This window comes from Pelophylax lessonae (assembly GCF_965119305.1).
Source record: "Pelophylax lessonae genome assembly, chromosome: 2".
Taxonomy (NCBI): domain Eukaryota; kingdom Metazoa; phylum Chordata; class Amphibia; order Anura; family Ranidae; genus Pelophylax; species Pelophylax lessonae.
Window position 1 is genome coordinate 364,175,191 of NC_138769.1, and position 25,276 is coordinate 364,200,466.

At 43.3% G+C, this 25,276-nt stretch overlaps 1 protein-coding gene across 2 annotated transcripts in view; it reads left to right on the top strand.

Moving 5' to 3' along the window:
* The window catches only part of NFYC (nuclear transcription factor Y subunit gamma), a 94,639-nt gene that overhangs the window by 63,627 nt on the left and 5,736 nt on the right, over window positions 1–25,276 (top strand). For both annotated transcript variants that reach the window (XM_082247594.1, XM_082247595.1), the window contains exons 5-8: window positions 8,611–8,706; window positions 18,194–18,367; window positions 19,757–19,915; window positions 23,029–23,136. In XM_082247594.1, coding sequence (XP_082103720.1) covers window positions 8,611–8,706; window positions 18,194–18,367; window positions 19,757–19,915; window positions 23,029–23,136 — 537 coding nt within the window. The remainder of the gene's footprint in view (window positions 1–8,610; window positions 8,707–18,193; window positions 18,368–19,756; window positions 19,916–23,028; window positions 23,137–25,276) is intronic.

A 25,276-nucleotide genomic window follows, 5' to 3' on the forward strand; every position in this document is an offset into this window, starting at 1 on the left:
CTCTCCCTATTATCGGGCGGTGGTGAGTCTATTGGGGTCCCTGTAGGTCGCTCTCTCACTCTGCTATATTGCAGTTTTGTGTGCTAGGACTTGTAGTACTGCTGGTGCAGCGGTGTGGGGCAGTTTTTTGCAGTATTCTTAAAGTGACACTGCGCTGTCCCCGGGTTAACATAAGAGTCCCAGGAGCAAGTATAATCTACTGATCCCCCTCCTTAGTGTTGCGGGGACCTCTGGGTTGCAACCCTTGTCTGCCTTTAACGCTGGTTTTGGAAACCCTGGTGTCAAAAATTGATTTGGTCCTAAAAAAAGACTAATAAAAATCGCCCACTGCCCTCATCTGCCTCATCTGTATCCTCAGATTCTGAGCTTGATATGGCCTCCACGGACACGAGTCACCCTGAGGGATCTGCGGCATCGCACTCTGATGGTGAGGATGAAATATCCTCATCTGCAGCCGCGTGGGAAAACGCGCTGGTGGAGGCACTTAGTGTCAGTGCGGGAAACTAAAAATGGCGGATGATTCTACAGCATCAGGTACGCGGGTGTCCTTTGGCACACTCAAATCCCCCAGGCAAGGTTTTCCCTGTCCGTAACTTTTTGACAAATTTGGCACAGAACAATGGGGGCGCCTTAAACACATGTTTGTTGTGCCAAAGCACTTTAAGAGGCGCTACCCCTTTGTGCACGCTGTAGACAATAAATGGACCGCTCCACCGAAGGTGAACCATCCGGTCTCCAGACTGAACAAATCTACTGTGAGACTCTGTCCCGCCACTTACATGTGATAGCGGGCTCATTACTTAGACCGGTCTTTGCTATCACTCTGGTGTCCTAGACCAGACCGGAATGGGCAAAGTTACTAAAAGTGACTTGGAAACAGAACCGCTTCCCCCGGGCCTTGCAGAGCGAACGGACTGAATGGGCCCAAGCCTTACTATTTATATGTGATGCATCGTTGGATGCAGCCCCCCTTGGGGCTAGAGTTTCCGCGGTAGGGGGTAACCATTAGACGCAGGGTGTGGCTAAAAAGCTGGTCTGCAGACCAGGCTTCTAAAAAGGCTCCGTCAAATCTCCCCTTTACAGGGGACCACCTATTTGGTTCTCCATTTGATGAACTTATCAATGTGGTTACAGGTGGGAAGAGTACTCTTCTTCCACAGTCGAAGGGCAAGTCTCTGCTTTGTAGACGGGGCTCTTATTTTTCAACACACAGGCGGCCCTTTCGTGCCTCCGGCATGCAGGAGAAGGGATCTAATCCATTTTAGATCATCTGGGGGTTCCAAGAAGACGTGGTCGGGTAAGCCAAGAGCAGGTCCCTCCAGATCTACAGACATGTCCCCTTCTGCATGAAGGGATGCCCTCACCCGTATCTGGGGTGGGGGGGGGGATGTCTTTCTTTCCAGAACCATGGACCTTCTTGATTCAGGACAAATGGGTCCACGAGCTGTTCCGATCAGGTTACAAGATCAAATTCAGGTCTCGACCGTCAGACAGATTCTTTCTTGTCCAATCTACGCCTATCTCCAGATCGGCTAAGGGATCTCCGAGAGGCGTTACAAGATCTGCTGTCGCAAGGGGTGATTGTGCCAATTCCCTCTAGGGAACGCTTTCAGGGGTTCTTTACAAACCTGTTCACTGTTCCCAGGAAAGAAGGCAAAGTGCGTACAAACTTGGACCTCAAGGCTCTGAACCGCTTTGTGCGTGTACAGACGTTTATAATGGAGTCCATTCGCACGGTAGTGGTGTCCCTACACCAATGGGACTCTTTGGCGTCTATCGATATCAAGGATGCGAATCTGCACATCCCTATTTACACTGGACACCAGCGTTTTCTTCGCTTCGCTGTAGGAGAGGAGCATTATCAATGTGTGGCGTTACCCTTTGGTCTTGCCTCTGCTCCCAGGGTCTTCACCAGTGTTGGCTCCGGTATTGGCATTACTGTGACAGCAGGGGATTGCAGTACTGGGTACCTGGACGATTTCCTCTTAAGAGCAGACTCCCATTCCGTCCTGTTGGGCTACTTCTCAATCACTGTATGGACTCGGTTGGAACATCAATTTCCAAAAAATCTGCTCTGGTCCCATCTTCCAAACTGGATTATCTGGGACTGACTCTGGACTCAGCCTCAGCGAGGGTGTTACTCCCTCTGGAAAAGTTGCAAAAGTTGCAGAGCGTGATTCACTTGCCGTTATCCAGCAATTTGTCCTCTCTGCGGACTTGCATGCGAGCGCTAGGCTTGATGGTGTCTACCTTTTTTGAGGCGGTTCCATTTGTTCAGTTCCACATGAGACCTCTGCAAAGAGAAATTCTTGTCAAGTGAAACAAGGATCTAAAATCTTTGGACAATCTTGAGTCAAAACACAAGAAGTGCTCTACTGTGGTGACTCCGTTCCTTGGCTCTACGTCAGGACAAGTCCTTCCTTCCCTAGTATTTGACCGTTGTAACCGTGGATGCCAGCCTGCGGGTTGGGGTGGAGTGCATGAAAAGATGTGTCCAGGGGACCTGGACTCTGGAAGACTACTGATCAATATTCTGGAACTCAGAGTGATAAAGCTTTGCTTGAGTCATTGGACAAATCGTATGCAAGGCTGTCCAATTTGGATTTAATCTGACAATGCCACGGCCATGGCTTGGGTCAATTATCAAGGGGGCACCAAGAGTGTCCTGGTGGTCCGGTGGTTGCCGAGATCCTAAAATGGGCAGAAAACTTTGTTCCAGCCCCCTCCACCATACATATCCCTGGAGTGGAAAATTGGCAGGTAGATTACTTGAGGAGTCAGGTGTTGGATCAGGGGGAATGGTCCCTTTACCCCAAGGTGTTTCACCTGCTGTGTGTCCGGTGGGGGACACCTGATGTTTACCTGTTGTACCTGTTAGCCTCTGGGCTCAATGAGAAGGTACAGAGGTTTGTAGCCAGGTCTCGGGTTCTTCTGGCCAATGCCACAGACGCACTGGTGGCTCCTTGGGGTCAGTATTGGCTGATCTATGCGCTTCCTCCAACTTCTGCTGAGGCTTCTGTGCAGAATAAAAGTGGATTCCAGTCCATTCTGGTGGCTCGAGACTGGCCTTGCCTGTCTTGGTACACCGATCTAGTAAGGTTGGTCGCCGATGTTCCTTGGAGACTTCCTCTCAGGGAAGATCTGCTATCTCAAGGGCCGATCTTCCATCTTGCTTTAACGGCGTGGCTGTTGAAAGCCAGGTATTGAAGGATAGGGGTCTTTCTGACTCAGTGATTCCTACACGGTTGAAGGCTAGAAAATCTACCTAGGAAGATTTATCATCGTACATGGAAAATGTACATCTCATGGTGTGAATTGATTAAGGTGCATCCACGCTAATTTTTAGTGGCTAGAATATTTGCTTTCCTCCAAAGAGGGGTTGAGCAGTGGTTGGCCTTAGGTACTAATAAAGGCCAGGCGTTGGCCTTGGCGTTGTTTTTTTCAACATCCTTTAGCTACGCATTCTTTGACTCGCACCTTTATCCAGGGGGTTCGCCCTATGGCTCCTCCGATACGGTCCCCGTTACCTCCGTGGGATCTTAACTTGGTACTGTTAGTCCTTCAGAAACCTCCCTTTGAAAACATTAGGGAAATTCCTCTGCTTACACTGTCACAGAAGGTAGCCTTTTTGGTGGCTATTACCTCTGCGCGCATAGTGTCTGAATTGGCAGTTTTCCCCTGCCATTCACCTTATCTGGTGGGCCACAGGGATAAAGTGGTACTTCGACCTAATCAGTAGTTTCTTCCTAAGGTGGTCTCTGATTTCCATTTGAATGAAGGCATTGTGCTGCCTTCATTTTGTCCTAAGCCCAAGCATCCTAAAGAAATTGCTTTGCATTCCTTTGATGTGGTTCGGGCAATTAGGGTTCACCTGGTGGCTACTGAGTCCTTCAGGAAATCAGACTTTTTGTCCTCATGGAAGGACCTCCAAAGGGATTGATTGTCTGCCTGATCCATCTGGATATGGTCGCAGCAGACGGTGGTACAGGCTTATTCACTTAAGGGTCAGGTTCCACCTTTCCTTGTGAAGGCGCATTCTACTAGGGCACTGAGTGCTTCTTGGGCATTTCTCCATCAGATGTCAGTAATACAAGTTTGCAAGGCGGCAACTTGGTCGTCTGTGCACACGTTCACAAAATTCTATGTGTTGGCATCCTCGGCTGCTTCTATTGGTCGCAAGGTTTTGCAGGTTGCTGTTTAACCACTTCTGGAAAGGGCTTTTTTCTGATGCTTGTTTACAAGTTAAAATCGTTTTTTTTTTTTTTTTTCCTGCTAGAAAAGTACTTGGAACCCCCCCCCCCCCCCCAGATGGCAGAAAATAAAATGGAGATCATTGCAATATTTTTATTGCACTGTATTTGTGCAGCGGTCTTACAAACGCAATTTTTTTTTTTTTAAATTCACTTTTTTTTAATTAAAAAAATAAGAAAACAGGAGTTAGCCCAATTTTTTTCTAAAATGTAAAAGGATAATGTTACGCTGAGTGAATAGATACCCAACATGTCATGCTTCAAAATTGCGCACGCTCGTGGAATGGCGACAAACATTGATACTTTAAATTGGTAACCCGTAGAAATTTTGAAATGTCGCCTATGGGGATTTTTGAGTTGGGGAGGGGGTCTTGGGCTCAAATTATTATTCTCGCTGTAACAATCGTAGCAATATCTCGTGTAGTTTGAACACCGTTTACATATGTGGGTGGGACTTGCGTATGCGTTCGCTTCTGCGTGCGAGCTAACAGGGACAGGGCGCTTACATTTTTTTTTCCTATTTTTTATTTTTACAGTTAATTTTTATTTTTTTTTTATTTGGATCATTTTCATTCCTATTACAAAGAATGTAAACATCCCTTGTAATATAAATAAGCATGACATGACCTCTTTAATGCGAGATCTGGGGTCAAAAAGACCTCAGATCTCACATCTATACTAAAAAAAGATAAAAAAAAAAGTAATGCTGAAAAAAAAATGGGCTCTTTAAATCCGTTGCTAGGAAGCGACTTATAACGGCGTTCCAGTCCTCCAAGGCCATAGTCTTCCTGCCTTAGAATAGAGCGGACCAGATAGTTTTCCCCACTACCGGTGGGTTCGGTAAGCGGGGAAAACTACCGGGGGGGGGGGCACCTCCTCTCCCACCGTCCATAAGGGTGATCCTGCAGCGAATCGGTGATGGGACCACCCTTATGTTAAAGAGGACCACCCACTGTTTAAAAAAAATACCGGGGTTATGGCAGCTATCTGCTGCCATAACCCTGGTATTTAACGTACCAACGTATATTTACAGTGGGCGGTCTGTAAGTGGTTAAAAGAGAAATTCTCTTTTGAGGATAAATGTTTCTAGGTGAGCTTCAGTTGTTCCTGGTTGAGCTCCATGTTACTTGGTTGGCTAAGTTTAGCCTTTGGAAATTACGTTATTTTCTGCGTTGTTTTCCCTCCCCTCATGGTAATACTTCTCTGGGACATCCTAATGATTAAGAAGAATATGGAGCTGCGACTGTCAATGAACGATAGAGAAAACTGGATTTTTGACTTACCGTAAAATGCTTTTCTCTGAAGTTCATTGTCAGCTGCAGCAGCCGCCCCTCAATATGAGTTGGGTTTTTTTCTTCTGACACTGCTTGCAACAAAACTGAATGCCTATTGCTGAGTGAGTGGGTGAATACCCCCAGGGACTGCAACATAGGTGTAGTAAAGATTTTTTCCTGCCTAGTGTCCTACTCCTGTAGGGGGCAGCATAACCCAATGGTTAAGAAGAGTATGGAGCTGCATCTGTCAATGACCTTCAGTGAAAAGGAGTTTACGCTAACTCAAAAATCCAGTTATTTTATATAGATGTTACACACAGAGTGATATAGTTCAAGCATTTTTCTTTTAATGATTATGGCTTACAGCTAGTGAAAACGCAAAATTCAGTATCTCAGAAAATTGGAATATTACATAAGACCATTAAAAAAAAAAAAAAAAAAGGGAATTTTAATACAAAAATGTTGGCTTACTGAAAAGTATGTACATTATAGTATGCGCTCAATACTTGGTTGGGGCTCATTTTTCATGAATTGCTGCATCAAAGCGGTGTGGCATGAAGGCGGTCAGCCTGTGGCTCTGTTTAGGTGTTATGAAAGCCCAGGTTGCTTTTGATAGTGGCTTTCAGCTCATCCGCATTGTTGGGTCTAGTGTCTCTCATCTTCCTCTTGACAATACCCCACAGATTTCTCTATGGGGTTTAGGTCAGGTGAGTTTGCTGACCGATCAAGCGCAGTGATACCAGATCATTAAACCAGGCTTTGGTCCTTTTGGCAGTGTGAGCAGGTGCCAAGTCCTGCTGGAAAATGAAATCCGTATCTCCATAAAGCTGGTCAGCAGAAGGAAGCAGGAAGTGCTCTATAATTTCCTGGTTGACTTTGGAAACATAGTGGACCAACACCAGCAGATGACATGGCTCCCCAAATTATCACTTACTGTGGAAACTTCCCACTAGACCTCATACAACTTAGATTCTGTGCCTCTCCACTTTTCTTCTAGACTCTGGGACCTTGATTTTAAAATTTAAATGCAATATTTTCCACAGTCCATGATGATTTGGGGACCCAAGTCATCTGTTTGTTTGTGTTGGTCCACTGTGTTTTATCAAGTCAAAAGTCAGCCAAATCCTGTACCAGAAAATTCTAGAGCACTTAATGCTTCCCTCTGCTGACCAGCTTTATGGACATGCTGGTTTCATTTTCCAGCAGGACTTGGCACCTGCCCACACTGCAAAAAGTACCAATGCCTGGTTTAACCACTTAAGCCCCGGAAGGTTTTACCTCCTTAATGACAAAGGTGGCAATGCACAGTGCAAAATGGGTGTAAAGTGACAAATGTGTAATAATAATGATAAAACTGGATAAAACTCCTGCCGTTACATCTTCACTAATGAAGTGACATTAATACAGTGATCAGTGTTAAATAATATGCACTGTTACTGTATAAATAGATGAATCACACAATCTTTCCCTGCCTCTCTGACAGGAGAGCCGTCTTGCAGGGTTTACATTCCAGACGGCTCTCCTGTCAGTATTGCAGAAGATCGCGGGAGGCTGGCGGCAATTGAGCCTGCTCCTCCCACGGTCTTCCTCCCGCTGCTTTCCTCCCGCTGTGCCTAATCACAGCGGGAGCACGGCTCTGGTGGTGCATGCGCCGCTGAAACTGCACGCACATAATCACGTAGATCTATACTTACCCCGACATACTTTTCAGTAAGCCAACGTTTCTATTCTAAAACTCTTCTTCTTCTTTTTTTTTTTTTTAATTGGTCTTATGTAATCTAATTTTCTGAGATACTGAATTTTGAGTTTTCACTAGCCGTAAGCCATATTCAACATTGAAAGAAACTCTTGAAGTGTGCGTGTGTGTGTATATATGTATGATATACAGTATAAATCTCCTGCCCCACGTACTTGCAGAATATAAATTCCGCATCTATGAATGAAAATTAAGATGGTGCTGTACATGTTGCGTATAATTGCAACTCTGAGTTAGGGCACTAATTCTCTAGGACCATGATGCTTCCTTCTAAACTGATAAAATGTAAATGCTTTTAAAGCAACGTCTTTGAACAATATTGGGTACCAAAGTTTCTTGCTTTTCCACAACCATGCACAATATGGCTTGACCTATTAAAGTATCGTCTTTTAATCATCGCAACTTCATCTTTTAGATTAACAAAAAATAGGAAATATATTGTGTTTGTGTGCATTAAATCAACTTGGGTGTATTTTTTTTACTTAAAAATTGGTTATCCATTTAAAATAATATCATGTGACATATACAATTGCAACAAGTACTATTATATTCTCCAAGATCTTTTTTGTTTTACAGTTTGGAAGGTTTACCTAATCTTGAAATCTTAAACCTCCGTTCACACTGAATGCACATTTTGTAATCGTGCTACTTGAAGTAGCATGATTTCAAAGCCACAGGTAATGCAATTTCGGGTGTGACTTGCCTGACATCTGTGCGACTTTATGCACAGATGTGTATGCAAGTTGCACCTTAAATAGCAAAAACTTTGTGCAGGCACTTTTTTTTTTTTTTTTTGGTTAAAACTGTGCGGCACTGCAAAGTTGGAGTCACACAGATTTGAACAGTTCTGCCAGTGCAAACAGTGTCCGACTTGTCATGCAATTTGGAACTGGCAAATCGCATGAGAAGTCGCACTGGTGTTAACAGTGGCTGAATGTGCATTTTAATGTGTGGCTAAATTTATACAAAATAAAATTTTTAGTTTGATATGCACTCTACTTCGCTGCCAAAGGCAATAAGAAATCTTCCCGAAGTGAGGGGAAATCCCCTCTAGCAGGCATATGACCAGAATAAAAATGAACCCTTCTACCAATATTAAAAAAAATAAAAATAGAAAAAAGACTTGGCTAAAGTGACAAGTGACATCTATGTTGCTTATATAGTTACTTTTTTGCCACAACTATTGCACAGCCTTTCTACACAAAATATAGCACTGTCAAAGAATTGTGTGTGGTTAGGTGACTTTTACTATATTCTAACCCTCAGCTTACATTAGTCATATCCTAAATCTATTCTATAATGTGCTTGTGTGTGTTTTTTTTTTTTTCAGAGAAATGATATAGCCATGGCAATCACTAAGTTTGACCAGTTTGATTTCCTCATTGACATTGTTCCTCGTGATGAGTTAAAGCCTCCAAAACGTCAGGTAAGTATCTCACTAGGTAGCAATAGTGAAGTTGCTTTATTGCAATATTTATAATGTTGCACAAAGTTAGACTGCCGAATGGGCGCTCGTATCACCTGCCAAATGTTCATTCAGAAGCAACTTTATTATTTGCACCCGTTTATTAATGCAAATGGAAAATGTGGGGACTAGAGCTCAAAACATAAAGCAGGCATGTGGGTTTGTTTTAAAATTTTAATGACTGTATTTTAGGAATATTTACCCAAAGCCTGGCCTCATGGTTTTGAGAGGTTTCCTGAAGGCACTGGATAATTCTCTTGTATGATAATGCTACCTAGGTGGCTAGCTGCGTGTTGAAACTTGCAACTCTTTTCCTTATTTTATACCATTTTCTATTTTTTTATACCTCCTGTTAAGTTACTAAAACTTGCTGATTTATTCGTGAAATTTCTCCTTTTACATAAGCCAATGTGTGGTTTGTTTTCTGCACCTTTATAATTCGAAACTAATGAAACCGCTATCTGCTTGAGTATCTGATTTAGTATACAGTTTTTTTAGCTTGTACTCCTGAAAGTGTAGCATTGTGTCTCCTCCTTGGTAAACCTATCTTCTATCTTCATTATTAACCAAAGAAGTGAAATAATGTTTCTAGAAGTGTTAATTAACCAATCCTGAGTAGAGCATGTACAATGATCCTAGCCAAGCCATGTGCTCAAGTGACTGTCTGCGTTTTCTTTGTAGCAAAATATATTGTGGTGGTGGTGGTCTTCTTTTTCTTCTTCTTTTTTTTTTTTTTTTTTTTTTTTTGTGGACATCGATATTTGAAGAAAACCTAATCTGCAGGCAGTTTCAGCTGCTGTAAACATCCTTGACTGGAAGCTGTGAGACTAAAAGGAGCTTTCAGTCGGATGTTTACAGCTGTTGGCTGCTACACTCTTCTTTGACACTCTTCATTGGAGATGGTATTCTGTTAACTTATTCGATAAATGTATTGTTGCCCAGCATTTAACCCCAGTGTTCTTTGTGGGAGCCACACCTTCATGATTTTAACTAAATTTATGTGGCTTCTGACAGCATCTTAATGAACTCTAGGCCATTGTGGTGTTTTGGTGGGGTTTTTTTTTTTTTTTTTTTAATAAAATTTGATGTGCTGTATAACAAGTTAATGCTAAATTGATGTGTGCTATTGCAAGAACATTATAGTTCATTTATATTTTCATTCAACAAGCCAGAGGTTGTGTTTTTTTTTTTTTTTTTTTTTTTTTTTTTTTTTTGGTAATCTTACACTGGACCTAAAATCTGTAAATCAGTACTGTACCTTGATTTGCCGACATTTTTTATGTAATCCACAAGATCCGTTAATGCCTCTGAGACAAGAGGGGAATACTTGGCATCAGTAGGAATCCAAGATGCTTGTTCCCATTTACCTGCTTCACGATCATGTCCTGTGCTTTGCAGGAGGAGAGAAACCCTTCCAATTTGACACACTGCCATTTAACCTATCTACACCTCGAAAATTTAGTTACTTGTACTCCTTCCTGCCCTCTGCAGAACTCAGAGCATTCAGATAACGTGGTATTTAGACAGCCTTCTTCTGAACAACTCCGCTCCCCTTAAATGATCTGCAAGCATCCAGAGGGCTGTTCATTTGCTTCATTGGCTTTAATTTGGGTAATCCACTTTCAAAAGTCTGCTCTCCAGCTTTCTCTTCACCTAGAATATTTAGGCCTCATTCTGGACGCAGCTCGCGCAAAATTTTTCCTTGCAGAAAACAAAATCCTCTCTAAGATCACATGCTTAGATCTTAAGTACAAATGCATGCCTCAGTGAGATTCTAAGAGAATTCTGGGCCTCACGGTAGCCTTATTTGAGGCTGCCCCATTCTCTCAATTCCATTCAGGACCTCTCTAACTCCACATCTGTCCTCAAACATAAATCTTCTATCTCATGACCACTTTATATACTTTTTCAGCAAAGCAAGGAACTCCCTAGCGTGGTAGAGTTCCAATCCAACCTTGAAAACAGGAAAGTTGTTTCTACCACACAATGGATGAGTGTTCATATCCCTTACAGTTCAGGGATTATGGACACCCAGGGAAGCTTTGCTTCCCATCATCCTCGGGTTAAAAGCAACTAAACTACCTTTGAATAACTGGACCCCCTTCATCAAGGTTGCCTGGTCAAATACATTTACAGCACAACATCTGTGGCCTGTATCAACCACTAGATGGGTATTCGGTGTCAGGAAGCCCTAACAGCAGTAAGTCTGTTATTCTCTTGGGCAGAGAAACACTGTTTAGCCCTTCCTTTGCTGTTTACATCACAGCTGTTGCTGCCTGGCCTGAGGTCAATGGGCACGTTATCCCAACATCTTCAATATGTCAGAAATGGGGAAACTCCAGATGTTGACATCCTGGCCTCCAGGTTCAACAATGAGTTATCCCCGTTGGTAGCCAGGACCAAGGATCCTTGGACACTGGTATCACATACTATAATTCCCTGCATTATGATCCAGTTCATATAGGCCTTCCCATCTGTGCAAATTCTGCCTTGACTGATTCTCAAAATAAAGCAAGAGGGGAAAAAAGTGATTCTCATAGCACCAAATTGTCCCAGGAGAACTCCGTACTAGACATATGCCGGTTTTCGGTAATTCGATATATCGCGGTATTGCATAGCCACGGTATTGTTATTGTGGCATTTTTAAAATACCTAGTTTCTCTGCTCCTGGGTCTGACTTGTGAATTGATACATTTCAGTGAGCTGGATGACTCATTCACTCACACAGCTAAGCCTTTCAGCATTAAGTCTCCTAACTATAAACAAAAATGATTACATTGTATCTTTTCCTTCCCTCTGCCAGGGAGAAAGGAAGTTTAACCTCTTAAAGACTGGACCTTTTTCTGACACTTGTTGCTTGCAAGTTAAAATCAGTTTTTTTTTTGCTAGAAAAGTACTTAGAACCCCCAAACATTTTATATATTTTTTTAGCAGAGACCCTACAGAAAAAAATGGCGATTGTTGTAATATTTTATGTCGCACTGTATTTGCGCAGCAGTCTTTCAAACGCAATTAATAGACTTTAATGAATAAAAAAAAAAAAAAGCAACAGTAAAGTTATCCCAATTTTTTTTTTTTGTTACACAGAGAATCGTGAGAGAATCGTGATCTTTATTCCAAGCTAAAAAATCGTGATTCTCATTTTGGCCAGAATCATGCAGCTCTAATATATATATATATATATATATATATATATATATATATATATATATATATATATATATATATATATATATATATATATATATACACACACACATATACATATACACACACACACACATATACATATACACACACACACACATATACATATACACACACACACACACACACACACACACACACACACACACAGCAGCCCACATTACATTATTATATAGCCATCAAGCAGTGTCTGGCCTACCTGGTGATGACTGGTCCTGGCGCTCTGATCCGATGGCCTGGTCTTTAAAGGGGCAAATCAAGATAAAAACACCGGTCCTCCTGCAGGTTTAACCAATTAATGACTTTACTATTGCTTTAGGCCTGGTTCACATGTATGCGGGTTGGGGGCCCACATTTGCACAGGCATAGCAGCCCATTGATGTGAATGGGCTTGAGCTGCTATGCCTGCGTTTTCAGCTGAAAAAAGGTGCATGCAGAATTTAAAAAAATGCAGTGGCCATGAAATCCATCCTTCTTTTGCACCATGCGACTTACCTGCCGTTGCTGCACACGCAAACTGTTTTTAAATGCCGTGCCCACGTATACAAAAAATGCAGAAAGCTTGCCAGAGCAGGAACTGCAGGTTAGTCGCATGGTGCAAAAGCAGGATGGATTTCAAGGCCACTGAATTTTAAAAAAAATGCTGCATGCACCTTTTTTCTGCGGAAAATGAGGGCATAGCAGCCCGTTCAAATCAATGGGCTGCTATGCCTGTGCAAATGTGGGCCGCCAACCCGCATACATGTGAACCGCCAACCCGCATACATGTGAACCACCAACCCGCATACATGTGAACCAGGCCTAAAGCAATAGTAAAGTAATTTATAAACAACACCTCCTTCAGGTTTAACCACTTCTTGACCACAAGGATTTGCCCTCTTAATGACCAGGCCATCGGATCGGAGCCGAGCGCCAGGACCAGTTATCACCAGTTAGGCCAGACACTGCTTGATGACCTATTTTAGGCCTGGTTCACAGAGTCTGAACTGACTGACTATATAATAATGTGCATAAGTGAACCAAAGCCCCTAAATTCAGCAATGAAATTGAAGTGAGGTGGAAATTTAATAATTTAAATTTAATAATAGAATACCGTGATAATACCGTATACCGTGGCAAAACCTTAATCAATTAATCGCAGCATGAAAATCTGATACCGTCACAAGCCTACTCCGTACACAGACCTACTTCTAGGAGACTTTCCCTGGCTTCTTCCAAACAGGCGAGACCTTCTGTTCCACACTGCTTCAGTCCATGGCTTTAATGGGATTGCTGGTAAAGCCCAGGTCTTGAAGGACAAAGTTATCTCTGACACTCATTCCCACATTGCTCCAAAGCTAAAAAAAAAACTTTTGGTGTGAGCACAGGAACTTCAATCCCAGAGCCCTCTGTGCCTCTTTCTGGCCTTCATAAGTCTGGTCTTGACCAGTACTTGGCATTTAAAACAGAACTCCAGCTTTTCCTCCCCAAAACAGATGTATTGTGCATGTAAATGAATCACATCCCCAGTGTCAGTTTATCTGTATCTTACCTCCTTTAGCCACATAGAGCAGGTTTTTGTGTCTGAGATGTACCTCCTCTTCCTGGCTGAATGTCTTAAGTTTGCAAACTTAATTTCCTTGCTATGCCAGTCCTGAAACTACATGTCCTATAATCCTTTGAGCCTCTGTAGTTTCAGGGCTAGCTATGAGAGTTGATGTGGGCAGGTCTAATGGCTACTGTAGGTGGTGGTTGGGGAAGGAATGGAATTGTGTTTCCTCTTTCGTTCATTGACGAACACAGCTCCATATCTTTTTTGACCCTTGGGTTATGCTGCTCTCCAGACAAGGCGGAAACAAAACTTGACTACACCCCCTAGGGGGCACACTTCCCACTTCCTGCTATAGGACTTTTTCTGCCTAGTCAGGAGAAAGGACCTGGTTCCCTGTTGGGATCCCTGGTCCTAGCATTTTTTTCCTTTTTACAGGGAATTTTTTCTTTAATATTTTCTGTTCCTGTGAGAACTACAATCAAGTCTGTTCCTGTGAGAACTACAATCAACGGCCAAACTGGGCGATGCACTGGATATCCTAGATCCTTACGGTCTTCCCAGTCTAGCCAGCTGGAGCGACCCAACTGTTAGCTCCACGCTAGGTTGGCCACGACATAGCCCCATTGTATGGGGGCTGGCCAGCTAGCGAAACGCCTCGCGAGGACGCCTAGCCCTGGTCACGACATTGGTCATGGCCAGAGACACAGGGTACCTTGGTACCTCTGGCCCACAGTGCCTTCATACCAAGATGGCATGGTGGACTGCCAGGAGTGGTGCCTGCTCGGTTCCCAGGTGTGGTGAGTAGTGTCCCCCCCCCCCTCCACTCCTCTGGGGAAATATTGGAGTGGATAGGGGCCCTTCTCTCGGGTTGGTAGGCCCCTTCTGTGTCCTTCCTTCCCTCGTGGTACTCCACCCTTCACTAGTGGGGTTCCCCTGCGCAGGTCTCTCTCAATTACCCCCACCAGTCCCCCCTCGGGGTTCACAGGCTGTTGTGATTTATGGGGTGTCATATGGTGATGGGCTGGGGGGGGGGGGGGGATGGGAGCGCGCTGTTGGCGGCATACATTCAGGTAATCCTGCGGAGAATGGGTGCATGGGGGTCCCTGTGGATGCCCCCTGATGTACTGCAGGTACCTGAAGGGCCAGTCTAGGATCCGGGGTGCTGCGCTGTGCCACCATTCTGTTGTGGATGGCTGTTATGCAGCGTCGCTGGCCATGTTTTTGAAGTTTACATGTGCGTCTTCTATCATGCATCTGTGTGTTGAGCGCATGGCAACCTGCGATTGGAAAAAAAAAAAAAAAAAACACCCTTTGCCATGATTTTGAATAATGCTGTGATCTGTGAGGCGTGCCTTGGGAAGTTTGGACTATTCTTGTAGGTGTACCTTACGGGCTGAATTCTAATTAGGATGTATCCTATCCCACCCACCCCCAGAGCTGGGAAGGAAGTTGCATCATATGCACAGTCTCCGACTACAGAGGGGTTTATTGTAGGCTAGAGATGAAGCAGGAAGTGGCTATGGAAGGCATTCTGTCTAAATTTAGACTATACAAAGTGTCGCATTTTACAAAGCCACAACTAAAACTCAGTTTATCAGGAGATCTGCAGGACAACAGAGCAACGTGATACAGAGGTATGATCTATGCTTGCTGGGAATGATCATTCAATTCGGGTCTAGGGAAAAAAAAGTTGGGAGTTTATCTTAAAGCAGAGTTCCACCTAAAACAAAAAAAAAATACCTCCGGGACAGTCAGGGCTAGTGCATTCCACAATGGCTAGCCTCTGAACTGTCCCGGGTTGCACTTACCTTTTAGAAGAAATACTTACCTTGAAAATGTCTTGTCCAGCGCTGCTATCTCAGGTGTGGGCAGCTGAAGCCAGCGCGATCCTCTTCTGCGTCCTCTTCGGTCCCACGATGCACTGCACCGGCCCCGCCGTCACTTCCGGGGGTGCAGCGTCATCCCTGCACAGCTTCTGGGCATGCCCAGAAGCTGTTTAGCAAGGTATGACGCGCCTGCACCGCAACTGACGTCTGGGCCGGTGCAGACGCATTGATTCCTGGGAGCGATGACGTTCAGCTCCCAGGAATCATTGCAAGCCAGGAAGTGACGACTCGCCGTGGCAGCCGGAAGAGGAAGTAAGGTAAGTATATATTATCTTCTAAAACAAGGTAAGTAAAAAAAAAAAAAAAAAAATTGCGATTTATCCATTTGTTTTTCAGGTGACCCGGAGCAAGAAGATGGACGGAAGTTACATTTTAGGGTGGAACTCCACTTTAAGTACTCTTTAAGGTTTAAGGTTTCAGCCTCATCAGTTTTTGGTCCAAAAATCTCTGACTTAATTCTGCCACGTAAAAAAACTATTTTTATGGTGTTTCTCGGATTAGATCACCTCGGATTGCCCAACAGAAACCACCATTTGAGCCCATCAGGCAACTCTTTTTGGAGGCTCTTTAATGCAAAGTGTTCTCCTTAATGGCTATCATGTTAGCCGTGTCTCTGAACTAGTGGTTGTCTTGTAAGGAGACATTTTTGATCCTTTAAAAAAAAAAAGTATTTTTTTCTCTCAAAACCTAACTTCCACCATAATGAAGACCTAGTTCTTTCCTCTTTGTGCCCTGATCCTAAGCACCCCTTCTGTTCTTCTGGACATTTTCAGAGCAAAATATTTATTTAAAAGCCGCAGCTTACATCAGAAAGACGGACTCTTTGTCCTGGTCACAGCCTTGCAACATCCTGCTTTGAAATCCAGAATTGACATATGGATAAGCCAATTCCATCTCAAAAGGATATAACGCTTCCTGTTGACATTCTTACACAATCCAGCGCATCGGTGGGTGTTTCCTGGGCATTCTGACATGAAGACTCTGTTGCCCAGCTTTGAAAGGCCGCCACCTGGTCTTCAGTTCATTCTTTCCTCCACGTTCTGCCTCTACTGGATGAATATGTAAGCTTATGCAGCTTTAGGTTGCAAGGTTCTTTTAGCAGTGTCTAAATTTGGTCAGTTGTCCCTTCTTGTTGTTGGGCCTGTTGGCACATTTCTGTTTGGTTGCTGCCTATGCTTCTGTTCATTGCTTGGGGACGATGCCTATGAATTCCAGATCTTTATGTATAGTACAGGATACAGGCCACTCAATTGGGGTAAAGGGTCATAGTGGTACCGCTAGGGGTAGAAGTGTCCAGTTGCCCGTAGGTAGCAACCGTTAACACAGGGTCTATGATTATCCAACATGTGTCCTGTATTGTAGCGCACAATGTTTAGTTTACAGGTAAGTCAATATTGTTATATATATATTTGTATATATGTTTATGGGGCTGAGGAACCTTCTTCAAAGGTCCATGATATAGTGTATGTAAACATCCTACACTCTCAGCTGTGAATATATGGTGGCTGGGAGAAGGGTGTTTACTCCCACTGTCATGGAATTACCTACTAGCGTTTTTGAAATTTTCAAATATCTGTTACCTTTTTACAGTTCTGTTGTGTAGAGCCTTGAGGTTGCAGCCCCCCCCATAGCCTGTGTTGTAGGTCTCTTTAATTTATGAATTTCAATCCGCGAAGCGCTTGTGAAAACTGAAAGCTACTGTCATCTTGGCTTCTCAAATTGAACAGTTTTGGGATGTTGTTGAATTCACTGGTTTGTTTTGTTTTTATATAGGTTTAAGGCTCCATTCACACTTGTGCGATTAGTCATGCAAAGTCACATGACAAGTCACACCCAGTTCTTTTCAATGGCACCCATTTAATTCAGTGTGACTTTTAAAAGGTGCCTCCACTACTTTGGTGTGACGTAGATTGAGTGTAAAGTCAGATGAAAGTCGCACTGGAAATTGCGTGACTTTGGAGACGCACTAATGTGAATAGAGCCTTATTCACAATAGAGGCATAGCAAAATATGTGCACTTTCTTATCAGAACAATTCAACATAAACTTTTGTAAATGTTTGTTGACTCAGCATCTCTTGTTAGATCGTTTTGCATTATCCCCCTCCTCCAAAGTGAAATGCTATTTCCTGTGCTGGGAATAGAGTATCTTTTGCAAATCTGATATAAATCCTTCACTCTACTTTTTAATTTCAAATGAACAGTATTTTGTAGTGTTTATATTGCCTGCTATTGCTGAAGCATAATTTATGATCAAGACTGCATGGAAAAACAGAAGTTGTCCAAAAGCATTTGACAAGTATCTCTTGATTAGGTAATCCTCCAGCACTAACTTTTATTAGTGTCTTACTAAGGGAAAGCAGTGCATTGGTTGAATAGCATTACTTTAGTGTCTATATATACATTTCTACGTAAGTGTGAATATTAACAGTATAGTGGCAGAACAGTCCAGATGGGATGACCTCTGGTTGGGTAAAATGAACAGCCAATAATAGTGTATTAAGAATTCAGAAAAGTTTGTCCAGTGAGTTGGGTATTCCAGTGTCCCAGGTTGATATACCAGTCTCCACCCAATACAAAATAATTGGTTGTATTGTGTTAAATGGTGCAGTGCATATACTGTCATACTTTTGTCATATAAATACACTGTCATTAAGTGGACACTTAATTATTTTGTAACATTCAGAAATTTTAAAAAATACACCTGCTGGTTTTCAGTCTTTTTTATTTTTGCTTTCTTTTTTTTTTTTTTCTGCATAAAATGCTAATGTTAAATTGCTACCTGACAATTAGTTTTTACCTATTTTACCATTAATTGTCATGTAGGAAGAAGTCCGGCAGGCGGTCACACCCGCAGAACCCGTCCAGTACTACTTTACCCTGGCCCAGCAACCTGCAGCTGTGCAAGTACAAGGACAAACGACTGGTCAACAGAATTCATCCTCTACAGCTACCCTGCAGCCTGGGCAGATTATAATTGCTCAGCCTCAACAAGGACAGGTCAGCCAAAAATAAACGCAAATGACTCCTAAAGCAGTTACCGTATTTTAATCTTGGTTGCAACACCATATTTTTCCGTTTCTAGTTGTGCTATTTCCTGATGCTGTTTGCTCTTGCATGTTCACTTGAGAAATCTTTAATAGAATACTAGGTACCTACTTCAAAGGGATGTTCCTTTTTTAAGTAAAAAACTCCAAACTTTCTGCAAATTGATTAAGCAGAAAGCGGCTCAACTTTTAAAATCCCAGAATACCTTTGGTTAATATGTATATTTAGTGGACTAGAAACATTCTGACTCCTAAATTTAGTTTTTTTGTTGGCGTTTGCTATATAAATGAAAACACACTGAAAATGTCAAACAAGAAGAAAACATTTCCTAGTTTGTTCTAAAAATTTGCAAATAGATAATCTTTCTTCATAAAGTTTGGCCAAAGTGTATTCTGCTATATTTCTTTGGTAAAACATAATTCAAATTCAGGATTTTTTTTTCTTTTTACTTATTTGTTGATTACGGTAATGATCACTGTATAAGAAATCATTTTTGCACTGCATTGTGATGGCTTTGATTGGACACAGCTATCACATGGTTCTGGTCTGCTTTAAATGACCCTGTGCCATGTGATCACTGTGACCGATCAGAGATCATAGTAGTAAGCAATGGCTATGAATGACAGCCATTGTTTATAATTGACGTGATCGTTGTGATCACAGTGATCACATGGTACCAATGCTGCGCACAACAGCCCAGTACAACAATCTGTTTCATTGTGTCCATTGGACACAGTAGTAAAAAATAACACGGGTGTGGGGCCCATAGGGCGGAGCACCCTCCATGCTGCATTATAATAGGCTAGGCAGGAAGTGGTTAAATGACATACCACAATGCAGTGCGTGCAGTTACCTATTGGTAGGTGGTGGCTCCACTGTCTCATAGAGCAGTAACCCTAAAACTGCAGGCCGCTGCAAGATTTTATACGTCCCTCCAATGAAAAGGGGGATTCATATAGGGACCTGAATGGAAGGGGGCACTCTGAGCAGTTCAAGTTTGGAATTTCTTTCCTTTGTTTTACTGAAGCTTGTTTCTGTTGTAAATCATATGCTGATGACAGACAAATTCCAAGTAAAACCTATTTGTTCATTTATAAAACTGTTTTTTTTTTTTTTTTTTGTTTTTTTTTTCGGCCCATAAATATTTGTAAATATCTGATATGGCCCTTGTACTAAAGTTTGGCAACACCTGTATAGAACAGAATAACATCTAGGAATGTGCATGCATGTTTTTTCCCATGGTTATTTCAAGATGTGTTGAACTGCAATGTGTATCTAATTGAATGATTTAAATTGTCAAGTTGAAGTCACTGATTTTCAAATTTTGTATTTCTTGTGCAGAGTACGCCAGTAACAATGCAAGTTGGAGAAGGACAGCAGGTTCAGATTGTTCAGGCCCAACCACAAGGGCAGTCCCAGCAGGGACAGAATGCAACAGGACAGACTATGCAGGTTATGCAGCAAATAATCACCAACACAGGGGAGATCCAGCAGATTCCAGTACGTACCATGTTTGGCAGCTTCCTAGAGCTAGGTTAAAGATACCCATAGACTAGAAGGATGATAGGAATATGAAATCTGCAGAAAAACATTTTTCATAAACATTCATGTTAATTTCAGTGCAATTATGTTTAATGCTGACATTTTTCACACCACACACATTGATCCCCGAGGAATATCTGTAGTCGCCCAAGAAAACTGTCCCATCAATTAGATATCTGTTGCTGTATATCTGCATAAAGCCTGGTACATGCACGTCGACAATTGGCCGTTTCAGAGCACCGTGGTTCATGTCAATCACCAGGGGATGCACAAGAAGTGTATTGGCGGCTCTGGAGGTAGGGCAGAACTGTTCGTTCCAGCCCTCTACACCGTACACCTTCCCGGGGTGGAAAAATGGCAGGCGGATTACCTTAGTCAGCAGGCATTGAACCAAGGGGAGTGGTTCCTTCATCCGGAGGTGTTCCATCAGTTGTGGATCTGTTGGCGTTTTGGCTCAACAGAAAGGTGCAGAGGTTACGGGATCCTCTAGTGGACACCAGAGACGCACTGGTGGCCCCGTGAGGTCAGTAGGATCTGATTCATGCCTTCCCTCCGCTCAAGCTTCTGCCAAGACTTCTATGCAGGATCGAGGCAGAAGGGATTCTGGTCATCTTAGTGGCCCCAGACTGGCCTCGCCGGACTTGGAACGCCGATCTGGTGAGGCTGGTTACCAACGTTCTTTGGAAGTTTCCTCTCAGGGAGGATCTGCTGTCCCAAGGACCAGTCTTCCATCCTGCTTTACATTCGCTGGATTTGATGGCTGGGCTGTTGAACGCCAGGTGCTTATGAATAGAAGTTTGTCGGAGTCGGTGATTCCAACGCTGTTCAAAGCTAGGAAATCTACTTCTAGGAAAATCTACCATCGTATGTGGAAGTCGTACATTGCGTGTTGTGAGTTTCTTGGGGTTCATCCTTGCTCTTTCTTGGTGGCTCGGATCTTGACCTTCCTTCAACGTGGGGTTGAGCAGAAACTGACCTTGAGTACTATCCAGGGTCAGGTGTCGGCCTTAGCAGTCTTTCAATGGCCCTAGGCCACATACTCCCTGGTGTACTTTTTCTTCAGGGAGTTAGACACTTGACACCTCCAGTGCGGTCTCCGTTGCCGCCTCAATTTGGTGCGTTCAGTCTTTCAGAAGCCTCCCTTTGACAATCTTCGGGAGATTCCCCTGCTTACGCTGTCCCAGAAGTTGGCCTTCTTGGTGGCCATCACCTCTGCTTGCAGGTTGTCTGAATTGGCAGCGTTATCCTGTTGTTCAATTTACTTAGTTGTTCAGAGATATGGTGGTTATTTGTCCCTGTTTGTCGTTCCTTCGAAAGGTTGTCTCTGATTTTCATTTGTATGAAGAATTTTTGTCCCAGGCCAAAATATTTGAAGTAAATCGCCTTGCATGCCTTGGATGTGGTCCGGGCAATTTGGGTGTACCTGGAAGCTGCGGAGTCTTTTAGGAAGTCAGACTCACTATTTGTGCTCATGGATGGGCCTCAGAAAGGGTTGTCTGCTTCATCTGCGACCATTTCCAGGTGGATCCGACAGATGGTAAATCAGGCCTAGTCCATCAGGGGGTCAGGTTCCTCCTTTCCCTTTCAAGGCACACTCTACTCGGGCGCTCAGTGCCTCCTGGGCTTTCCGTCATTAGGCGTCAATGACGAAGGTTTGCAAGGCGGCCATCTGGTCGTCAGTGCACACTTTCACAAAGTTCTATAGCGTGGATGTGTTGGCAGATGCGGCGGATGCTTCCTTTGGCCGCAAGGTTTGCAGACTGCTCTTTAGAGGAGCTGGTCCTATTGGAGGATGTATTGTTTTTTTCAGGTGAGCTCCAGTTGTTTTGGTTAAGCTCCTGTTTAGAGATAGGCCGATTATCGGCAAGGCTGATATATCGGGGGCCGATATGCACTTTCCCCTATATTGCCGATAATTTTGTGATATCATTCTTCCTTTTTAGGCCGCCTCCCTCGCCTTGGACAGCCTCGTCTGGAGTCGGAACTAGTCTCGCGGGAGTGTATCACAGCCATACACCCACCCATAGCAGCCCTGTGTCAGCCAGCCAGCCACAGGCCCTGTGTCAGCCAGCCACCCACCACAGGGTGCTAGCAAGCCAGCCATTAAGCAATATTTGTGTCACAAATTATCTTTAGTTTTCAAAACTTTAAATGTACAAAATATCGGCCGATACCGATACATTGTGACCAAAATATCAGTATCGGCCCTGAAAAAAACAGACCGGTCTATCCCTACTCCTGTTTTTCTGGTTGGCTCTAGTTAGCCTTGGGAATTTATTTTGTGCTGTTCCCTCCCCTCATGTTTAACACTGCTTTGGGACGTCCCAATGGTTAAGAAGATCTTAACCATTGGGACGTCCCAATTTGACTTGCCGTAAAATCAATTTCTCTGATCATTAACGGACACAGCACCCACTCCTCTGTGGAGTTGTAATTCTTCTGACACTGCTTGTAACAAAACTGAGTACCTATAGCAGGGAGAGCGAGTATACCCCCTGGGACTGCCCTTAGGCGTAACAAGACTTTTTCTGCCTAGTTTCCTACTCCTGTAGGGGGCAGTGTAACCCAATAGTTAAGCTCAGGAGCTGTGTCCGTCAATGAACATCAGATAAATGGCTTTTACCGTAAGTCAAAAATCCCATTATTTAAAGTGGGTTTTATCCGTTTTAGAAGTGCCAAAAAAGCGGTTTACCCAGTTAGAAATCTTGTGAGCGGATAACTTCCTGTACTCTCTGCCTCTAAACTCCTATCAATTAGCATTGTTCCCTGGTATTTCTATGGAGCCCAAAAAACAGAGTTATGTAGGCTTAACAGTGTTCTTTAATCCTAAAATATTCTGTACTGAGCAGTCTGTCATCCTAGGACAGAAATTGTCAGGATTACCGGGTTAAAATAGGGTAAAAGTGTGGGAAAAAAAAATCTGATTGTATTTGGTATAGGCAGTTTAAGTGTGCTGGCCACTTGGCATTTCTGTTCCTAGACTATAGTGTAAAATGAATGCTAATGTTCTGCCTGATGCCACAATTTTTAAAGAAAAGTTTTTATATTTGACTATGTATGTTTGTTTCTAGGTCCAGCTTAACACGGGACAGCTGCAATACATACGTCTTGCGCAGCCTGTATCTGGAACACAGGTGGTGCAGGGGCAGATCCAGACCTTAGCAGCCAATGCTCAGCAGGTAATGTATTTCATGTGTTCACCATATTGTTTTCATCTTCACACGCATTGATTCCTGGTGGTGTTGGTAACTGTAGAAACAGACCATTTTTTAAATTGCATCATTAACCACTTCTGGGTCGGTATTTTTTCCCTCTTGGACAAAACGCACAGGCCGAGGTCTGTGAATCAGCGCTCACTAATGCATGCAAACAATGATTCCAAAAATACCAATAGGGAATAAAAATAAAATTAAAACATTAAAGGTCAAACAGGCCTGAGCTGGCAAATGTCCAAGGGGAGGGTGGAGAGTTCCAATGGGAAGAATGGCACAGGCACTGTTTTGTGAATCCACGAAGGAGGGGAACGACGACCGGCAGCTCCTGTGAGAGGTGTGGTAATCCTCCAGAACAGATATACAAATAGGAAAAACAAAGGGCGCCAGGTCAAAGCAGGAAGTGGTAAAAGCACATTTATTTCTCATACACTTGCATGTCAATGGATGACAAGCAGATCCTCCTTCATGACAAGGTCCACAAGATGGGATGGGCTGGAGGGTGACACAGAACCGGAATAAGCAGCACAGCCACTGCTGTGTGCAAGGGGCTAATTGCAGCAGAAGAGGATGGAATAGAAGGGGCTGTGTGTCCAATGCCATGCTACCACAGTAGCTGAAAGGCATCGGCAATAGGGCACTGGTAACTGGAGATGACGTAACTCAGCGGTGTCGGAGCCTCCATGGATACCGGCGAGGGACAGAAGCAGCAATGTTGGAGAGGGCAAAGCCGCAACATCCTTTCCGAGGCTTAACTTCCTTCCTCAGGCTGGCCAGCCCCTCAAAAAAACAGGAAATATATAGCACTGCTGCAAACGGAACAGAGGGGGAGAATATATTTTTAAAGAGATTGATTGAAAGGGCAGGGAGAGGCACAAATGGGATGTAAGATAAGATAAAAAGGATCACAATTAATTTTGAATATTGATTAAAATCTCATCCAATTGTGGAGAAGTAAAGAAAAAACCCTCCAATCCACCCATGTGGTAGCCATAGGTAACATAAAATAATATACAAAGTATTGACATAATCCAAAAAATATATATAAAATTAAATGCATATGAAAATGTATTAATAATAAATAAAATTTAAATAATACATAAAGTAAATCAATAAAATAAAGTAAACAAAAAAAAAATGCATGAGCAACATTAACTTGTATTATTAAACATAGAAAAGAGGGAGCAGCTGCAAACAGGAAAAATCACAAGATCGTATTGATCTCTATTTCCTCATTCAAACCTCCGGGGGCCAGAGAATTTAGGGTGAAAATCCAAAAGGTTTCTCTCCGACAAAGTCTCTGGAACCATTTGGCCACCGAATCGCATGGGGGGGATGGTCTCTATAACCCAGACTCGTAACCCCCCAGTGGACTGGTTGTGATGGGAAAGGAAATGTCTGGGAACACTAAGGACTGGGATGGACTGGTGGATCGAACTACTCTACTCGGGGCCACAATGTTATTGACATTCCTAGGTTTTCTGTATATAACCCGAGGACGCAAAGGCAAAACCGGGGCCAGTTTGGGATCCTTCAACAAAATATCCCAATGACCCTGAATTATTTTTTTCATCTCTTCACTGTAAACTGACGTGGAGGGAGTGGATGTGGTCGTCCGCAAATGCCTACAATCATCAAAGGCTTGCTGGACCAGGGCTATTTCATACCCCTTATCTAGAAATTTGTCAATCAAGACTTGGCCCTGCGTATCATAATCCTCATTGCGGAAACATTTTTCCTAAGCCTGTCAAACTGCCCTTTGGGGATATTCGGTTTCCACTTCGGGTGGTGACAGCTGGCAAAGTGAAGGTAAGAATTTCCCGCAGAGGGCTTGAAATAAGTTTTGGACACCATCTGACCCTCTTGATGAAATAACTCTAGGTCTAAAAAGACCAAAAAATGGGGATCAGAAACATGCGTGAAGGCAATGCCCATGGTGGTGGTGTTGCAAAATTCAATGAAAGGGGCAAAGTTAGATGGAGGCCCATCCCAGATGACTAAAACGTCATCAATATATCTGCCATAGAACACAACATGGGCAGCAAAGGGGTTGTTTCTTCAGATGCATGTCTCCTCCCACCAACCCATCGTGAGGTTGGCATAAGAA